The 8,443-nt window shown below is 34.2% G+C and overlaps 1 protein-coding gene across 1 annotated transcript; it reads right to left on the minus strand.

Annotated features, from left to right (window-relative positions):
* Window positions 1-288: 288 nt before the first annotated feature.
* LOC141708771 (NADPH--cytochrome P450 reductase 1-like) lies at window positions 289-7,593 on the minus strand. Its single transcript, XM_074512546.1, has 18 exons — window positions 7,190-7,593; window positions 6,792-6,851; window positions 6,635-6,711; window positions 6,484-6,541; window positions 6,303-6,392; window positions 6,150-6,186; window positions 4,873-4,942; window positions 3,915-4,106; window positions 3,742-3,834; window positions 3,330-3,555; window positions 3,155-3,238; window positions 2,919-3,070; window positions 2,429-2,525; window positions 1,662-1,811; window positions 1,493-1,570; window positions 1,269-1,391; window positions 1,065-1,178; window positions 289-760 (listed from the first exon to the last, which is right to left on the minus strand). The coding sequence occupies exons 1-18, from the start codon at window positions 7,457-7,459 to the stop codon at window positions 680-682; spliced, it is 2,052 nt and encodes a 683-aa protein (XP_074368647.1). The 5' UTR covers window positions 7,460-7,593; the 3' UTR covers window positions 289-679.
* Window positions 7,594-8,443: the final 850 nt, after the last annotated feature.

The following is an 8,443-nucleotide window of genomic DNA, read 5'->3' on the forward strand; positions in this document are numbered from 1 at the left end:
AAATAATTAAAAGGGACGGAGGGAGTATTTTTGGAGTATTTTTTAGCTCAAGGAGTCGAGTCGAGTCTGAGCAAAACCAGTTTAGTCCGAGCCGAGCTCATTCACAACTCCAGATCAACTCAAATCCCTTAACGAGCTCAAAAGTTTTATTGAAGTCGAATTCAAAACCAGATTTACTTGTACAGTAAATAGAAAATTGGTTCTAAGGTCTTAACATGACTTACACATCTAATCCCAATACAGATCAAGTGCGATTTATTTAGTATTATTTCTCTACTGAACAAACAATGGTGATAAAAATTCTATTATCTGGAACATTGAATCTATAGCAAAAACAAATGACAATCAGATAGATTTTTTTTAATATACTATTTCGACAAAAATTCTACAATCATCTAATAGTACAAATATGAGCAGCTGGGTCTTCTCCTAATACTGTAATTCGTATAAAACTTGCCTGAACCATAAAATCCCACAAATGAAAAAAATATATTTATATAAAGGGATTTGGGACAACAATATGCACCCCCTACCGCAGGGTTGCCAGCAGGAAAAGCACAATAACCTTGTATATCCCATATCTTTTCATCCCTCAATGAGCTGGGCTAAGGAAAGTATAGCATCATATACTTATTTACTATCCTCTACATAACCAAGGTTGGCTGCACTGGTAGAACAATTACCATACATCACGAAGATACCTCCCATTCATTTGAAGATTCTTAACCCAGAGCTCCGCCTTGCTGCTGTCTAGAGCTCCCTGAAAATCAAATTTATGTAGCTAATTAGTTAATCCTATATTCTACATAATAATTTGGAAATAGATCATCAGCATGATATCTTTTAGATTTTTTTTTCTCAAAAATGATTTCTCCAACTTCAGCAATACCCAGATACTAATAGCCTTGTAAAACACTGAAACTACACGTTTTATCTCAAAAACAAACAGTAATCATATATAACTTTCTGGCCTTTCTCTTTTCCTTCAGGAGACACTCATCAAGCATGGCTGGGTAAAATTAAAACAACTCAGCAGGCAGCAGAACAAAATAACACACACATACCTGCTCCTGTGCAATTGTGTGAAGCATGCGATGGACATCCCTGGCCATGCCTTTTGCATCACCGCAGACATAAATATATGCTCCCTCAGAGATCAAGTTCCAAATCTCTGACGCCTGACCAATAAAACAAAAAAGGGGAAGCTCAAAATCTAAAAGTAGTTAAACGGATATTAAATTTAAGTACAAGGGAAAACCACTACGTACTCTCTGCAACATCTTATGTTGCACATACTCCTTAGTGGGCCCCTCCCGTGAGAAAGCCACAATTAGCTCAGAGATTGCACCACTTTCGACAAACTTATTTAGCTCATCCTCATAAATAAAATCCTGCAAATAAAAAGAAAAAGAATTGATTAAGATTTTCATCCTCAAAATTAAAATCAGCGGACAACAATATAAACCAGGGCTTTGATAATTGAATCACTTGCCAAATTTCTATTCCTGCACCCAAAGTATAACACAGCAGTTCCCAGATCTGCTCCAGCATCTTTCAGAGCTTGCCTTTCCTGAATCAATAGAATGTATTCCATATAAATCTGCTGAATAATAAGCAAATCAAAGGATCACAGCATAAAATATTTCTTCTTTAGATCAGACCTGTAGGAAACCCCTGAAAGGAGCTAATCCAGTTCCAGGGCCAATCATAATGATGGGGACTTTCGTATCAGAAGGAAGCTTGAAGTTGGATTGTCTAACGAATATAGGCGCCCAACTAGAATCATGGCTTTCCTCCAACGAAACAGCATTCTGGAAAAATACAGGATAGAATTCACATGAGCAAGGTTGTAACTATATCACAAAACCTAGTCATGATAAACAGTTAATCACCATCACATGTAGAAAGGAGAATTCATCTATGTAATATAGAAATGTACACAATTTTAAATCAAAATGAAATAAGGATTCAACGATGTATTTTGTGAACTAATCCTATAATAGATTTACACACACACACTATACATTTACTGAGGAAGCATGCAACTGATTGGCATATCACCATCAAACATATCTAAAAATTGATAACTAGGACGCTAAGTTTCCAGGTCTATATAGTAATTGCAACATCTAAAAATTTAGGGAATTGATAAATAAGCTCCAAAAATTACTATTTAAGCTCCAAGTATCTTATAAATACATAATTGCCAATGATGAAGACAAATTCAATAAATTCCACTTGTTAAAAACATGGGAAAATGTGTAATAAAAATGACCTAATTTTAAATTTGGAGCTTAAATAGTAAAATGAGGAGCTTATTTATCAATTCCCAAAATTTATAGCAATCATGTTATTTGTCAAAACCCAAATTTCCCGAATCACATTTCAAGATATTATTACTACGCTTCTCATAAGTTGAGAATGATACCTTCATCCAAGTTGAACACACTCCTTTGTGAATTCGTCCCGTAGGTGTTTTCTCATAAACTAAAGCACAAGTAACATGAATCCTCGATGGTACCATCCTACATAAAAAAAAATTACATGCATAATGTTGAAGCTATTTAATGGAAAGTAGAAAGCTACATTGCATTTCGAACTAAAAACTACCTCGCAGAAAAAAATGTAGATATATGATTTAAATACATCTAAAAAGAGCAGGACTATAATAAGGTTTATAATGCGCATCTAATACAATATTTTGGAGCAACAAAACATATTGATCCTGCTATTATCTAATTAACATCAACTTACCCAAGATTTTTGACGATCTCTTATACTTTTAAAATCAAGATAAAAAATAAATAAAAGGGTCATGGGTCAAATTTTCAGTCCACCCTCCTATATATATCTTATACAATTTTTTTTAAGAAGTATGAGTCTCTAGAGCATGAGAGTTAGTTCATCTAATTATTAACCTTGGTGAAGAAGAGATAGAATAGTATCTTGACTGCAAACGTGGTGCAACTGAAGCGAAGAATACCCCGAGTGGGGGTTTGGCTGATGGAAATTCAGCCAAGACTTCAAGAAGGCTTCTGTGGCTTGCAACTACCCATTGTGCATATTCATCCTGCAAAACAAGATATTAAGTGTGGGTGAGGAAAACATAGGAACACAATTCATCTTCAGAGATATTAATGGAAGGAACATAAACCTTTCCGGCAGGAGATGCTAGGAATCTTAATCGGTCAGCCTCAGTAGGATCAGAAGCATGTGCCGCCAGAGCAAGCAAGGCAGACTAAAATACATAAGCCATTAATCAATTAATTGATTATAGGTTCACATAGAGAGCTAGATTCACACTGAACTATTCCAAAAAAAGAACCTACCTTCTTCGGAGAGCTCAAAAGATCTGCATATTTTGCCAGTGCACTTCTCACAGTGCATGGCGGAAAGGGAGGTGGCAGAGAGCCTCCAGTAAGTGGTGTTCCATCTTCGTTGTCAGTGTGGACAGAGAAGTAAGTGTTTGGTGGCATGCCTAATAGCTTTTCAGCCTCCTCAACGATTTCAACCAGATTCTCACAGTAAACCCCGACATGGTCACCAGTTTCATATCTGAGAAGCAGCCAACGAAACCAAATAATTAATGACCGATACCATATTCACAAAAAAAAAGACTCATCTCTAGGCAACTATTTGTAATACTCTCGAAAATGTTTTTACCAAAATTAATCTAAAAAGTTAACAGCTAATATAGCCTAGAGACACCAGAATGATTAAAAAATTGATGTAGCTACTTACGCAAGCCCGGTATGTGAAATGTCAAACTCCAAATGAATGCAGGAACGATCAGATGCAGGTTTATGAAGCTCTTTCTTTACAGCTACACTAGACCTTCAAGCAGAAGCATATATTAAAATCCAGAGATATAAATATAACAAGCTAGAAAAAATATCAAATCTGATATAGAATACCTGCATGGATGTTGAGCATCGTAGACTGTATGGCCATTTTGGGAACTTAAACTCTGATCCAGTGTAGCTGCATCAAGTTGGTCATAAACCACAACCCGATATTCCAAAACAGCAGCCGTGTAAGGAGTTGCAGCAGATGTGTCATCCTCATCCAAAAGCAATTTATCCAATTCAGGCCAGACCAATTCTCGCCTACATTACACGAGTTAAACATGATTATTAGACTATTATGCAGGGGGTGTTTGTTAAAACTGAATCATAGTGGCTATTCATGAACTTGTTACTGGATGTAATTGTTTTTTAATCATATATCTGAATGAAATTTAAAACAAAGATATCTTACAATTTTAACCTTTTATTGTTTTTAAACATATTAGTACTGTGTAAGGTAATATATAAGAGAGATGCATTATTTATGATGTTCCTTTAAATTCAATTTAACAAAACTTATACACCACAAAATTTATATAATATTTACTATTGAACAGTAAAAACTTGCAGAAAGAAGTTAACAAATGATTTTTTAAGCATGCCACTGCAAACCAATATTTTAAATCAACAAACTGAAATAAATTAACGTCCGCACACCAACAATTTAAATTAACCAGCTGATATTATTATAAATAATAAAACTGAAATGAATTAATGTAACTCGCTCCTCAATTTGACCAAAATACTTGCCCAACAGAGATATTGTAGATTAAAAACCCAGTCTTGAAGCTCTCTAGATTTATCCAGATAATTTTTTAAAGCCTTTGAGGTATAGAGAATTAGAGCTTTTAAAAACTCGTCCAGAGGTGACAATTTTTTTATTAAACAAGTTTAGCTCAGACCGCATATAGAAGTTCGACCCCTTACAGAGATTTAACAAGGTTAGCAAACATCCCTTCTGTTAGTTTACCAGAAAAACAAGATCGTATATCACAAGTTCAAAATGAAGTTTCTTCTTAGGTCATACCATGCGGTGAAGTCATCTTCAATGCATTGATCATCATCCCCCATACCCACTTCAACAATACGCTTGGCTCCTGCAAATAATGGAAAAGATTAGAAAAATGCTCAGAATTCAGAAATAGTATCAGCAAAATTCATAATTGAACTAAATGATTACATAGTAAAATTATGCTTCACTAAAGATACATGCTTTTTTATTAGGTGCATAATCTGTTAAATAAATGACAGCAACTGTATTTCTAGTATATCTCATCTTGAATATATTTTAACCCGGTATATTTCAACCTATAATCATGACTCACAAGTAAATAAGATGTAGATGATAAAATGACACGGTCATATTAAATGAATACAAAAAAATAAAGGAAAAAACTAAAGCAGCTGCAAGTTTTGGAAAGTGTCCCTCTGCTAGGTATATACGTGTAATAGACATGTACGAAGCACCGGTTGATATTAATCAGTTATTAAGCTCAAGCATATTAACTTCCATCTAATAATATAAAAAAAGTATCCCTTTGCTACGTATATACGTGTAATAGACATGTAGGAAGGACCAGTTGATATTAATCAGTTATTAAGCTCAAGCATATTATCTTGCATCTAATAATTTAAAAAAGGAGGACAACTGGACAAGAAGAATCCAACAAGTGCATATACAATGTTAAGTCAAGGAAGCGGCCGAATAAATGAAGATTCCGTACCACCTTATAAATTATAGCAGAACAAGCTTATACAGTTTATTAGACTGCAAGAAGATAGATGTTGGAACTTGGAATTTAAGTTTTTCCAACCTTGAAACAGAGTATAATTCAAACGAAACATTAAAAAAGCATAGAAGGCAACATATAAAAAAGGAGCAGCAGCGTGCAAATCCATCTTAAGCCCCTAATTTAAACTATATAACAAGTTCAGACAGCTAACAGTTCCTTAAACAATGTAATATCAAGTAGCTTTGCTTCTAATTTTTTGTAGAACAAGGAAAGTTATAATATGACAAGAATCTTAGAATAAGCAAATAAAAACTCCCAAAATGATGTAGCTAGAAATAAATACCAGAGTAACACAATGTTACAAGATTTAGCAACGTCTTGGAATTTACACTAAAATAGTTCTTTACTTTTAAATACAACCATCAGTATAATGAGTATTAAAGCAACGTAATTTCTTCTTTGGTAATTTTCATTTTAACTAGTAGCTTAGTATCAAACTAATGGAGCAAAACGGATATCAAACTAAGCAATGCAATCACACAAATGTGAGGACAAATGGAAATCTACATACCCTGTTCTGCAAGACCATCGTCAACAACTTTCGCGATCTACATGTGCAGTGAACAAGATCAAAATTGAGTTTAGCAAAGTAACTGTCAACAAATGAGTAAATGCACACGTCCATTGTAATTTTTTAGAAGATAAGACATATACACCACCGCACCTTGTTAAAATGTTCATACTGCCTATTGCCAAGGCCAAACACTCCATATTGAAGCTTATTTAACCAATCTCCTCTCTCTTCACCTTCGCCCTGTTGTAAACCAAATAATAACAAAATGAGTCCCGAATATACTTAGCATTGCACTTGCTTTACTAAAAATACTGGGCCGTTCATAATGTACCTCCGAAAACCACTTATAGAATCTAGCCGCATTGTCGGTTGGCTCTCCATCACCGTATCTACAACATCAAAACAAAATACTCAAAATCTATAAACAGTTAACACCACACATTGTACTATTACAACCAAAATCCAAAACCAATTCCACTCACGTAGCTAAGAAGAAAAACGCAAAAGATTCCTTCTTAAATTTTGCCTCGTACTCCTCATCCTCCGCTGCATAATCATCCTACAAATTCATTTCACACATTAATTGCCACAAAACCTCAATCCAAAACGCACAAATCAAATCAAAACAACAAAACTCACTAAATCAACAACTCTGAATTTCGCCTTCTCGTACCGCGCTTTCGCCTCCTCCGCAAAAGCCTGACCACAAACAACAACAACAACAACAATAATAATCATTCCAATCATATCATATCAACACAGTTGACCTTTGTCAAATAATCCTACATCTACAGACACATAATCATCCAATAATCGAAACGAAGTATTGAATCAAGTTGAAAACTTACAATTACACAAATCATATCAAATTAAACAACACTTAACCTAAACACAAACACAAAAACTCATAAAAACAATTAAGATTCAACAATTAAACCATTAAACAATTATTTATAATCATTTTACACACAAAAACTCATAAAAACAATTAAATTCAACAATTAAACTAATAATTAATTAGTTATAATTATTTTTACCTTAGCAAAGCCTTCAGCAGTACCAGTTTGAGTGCCGAAAAACACGGTAACTTTCTTTTTACCGTCATCAACTTCATCTTCAATTTCAACTTTCGGTACAATCAGCTTCGGCGGCTCAACTGATTTAACCGATCGCAGGCTCGATCTGCGCCACACCAAAACGACAGCGCAGCCAATCAAAACGGCAATTGAGGTGGTGAGAAGCATTAACAGGTCACGATTCTCGAGGAGCGTCGCCGGTAGTGACGTGGCCAAGCTCTCACCAGCCATTGAAAATGAGTTTTATTGTTTTATTGTTTTATTGTTTTGGGAGAGATTGAGAGAGAGAGAGAGAGAGAGAATTTATAAGTGATCTGAGATTTGTAGTCGTAGCTACTCAACTGTCCGGCGGAGACTTTCTGTGGGCTTATTTATGGTTGTGATTTGGTTATTATTGGGCCTTTAAAAGGTTAAAAGTCCATTTTTGTGAAGAGATTCATATTATATTCTTTAATATTCTATAATAAAAGTAATTAAAATGTAAATATACTATTTTTGTGATTGTAGGTAGTGTAAATATAAGCTTTTTGTAACTGAAACGTTAAATGTTTGAAAAGTTTAGCTTTACGAATAAAAAAAGTTACTAATATATCCGAAAAGTTGTGTCATGAATATAAGTTGGTCCGCGTAACAACTTTTAGTTTTTGACCAGGGTCAATTGGTCATACAAGGTCACTGTATATGCAAATGCAATTTAGTAGTGGTATTTTTCTGTCGAGATGAAAAGAAAAATTATGATCCTTGCGCAGCTGAATATGCAGAAAATGATATGGGAAGCACATTTAGAATTATGTTTATTCTGTTTATGATGGATTTTGAATCCAAAATATTTTATAAAAGGATTTTTACCTTTCAAATTGCAATCGGTATTTAAAACGAATATAGTATGATTTTGGATTTATTAAGCTTTCGTTTTACTATTTTCAGACATTTATTTAAGCAAAAAAAAAATCACTGAATTTTCAAAAGGAACTTAAATATTAGTTCACCCAGTTTATTCCGTTATTATTCCATACTATGATCGAAAAGGAGGAGGTTAATAAAATGTCCTATGGTTGAAAATAGGTAGGGGAGTTGAAAATAGGGGAGTTGTATCGCACACACTCTACTGTAAAAAGCGGGTTGTGGATCAATTTTTGTGTTCGAATATTTTTTTTACAAAGTCGCATGTTCGGTGTGGGTTAATCACAGTTCAAATTACACTGCACCGTATAT

This window comes from Apium graveolens, chromosome 2, assembly GCF_009905375.1.
Source record: "Apium graveolens cultivar Ventura chromosome 2, ASM990537v1, whole genome shotgun sequence".
Taxonomy (NCBI): domain Eukaryota; kingdom Viridiplantae; phylum Streptophyta; class Magnoliopsida; order Apiales; family Apiaceae; genus Apium; species Apium graveolens.

Excerpts from the sequence above, each read along its gene's own strand:
- LOC141708771 (XM_074512546.1), bottom strand. The coding sequence starts at position 7,459 with ATGGCTGGTGAGAGCTTGGCCACGTCACTACCGGCGACGCTCCTCGAG. Across the intron at positions 6,393-6,483 it reads TCTATAAGTGGTTTTCGGAG|GGCGAAGGTGAAGAGAGAGG; the intron begins GTACATTATGAA and ends GGTTTACAACAG. Across the intron at positions 3,556-3,741 it reads ATTTCACATACCGGGCTTGC|ATATGAAACTGGTGACCATG; the intron begins GTAAGTAGCTAC and ends GCTGCTTCTCAG.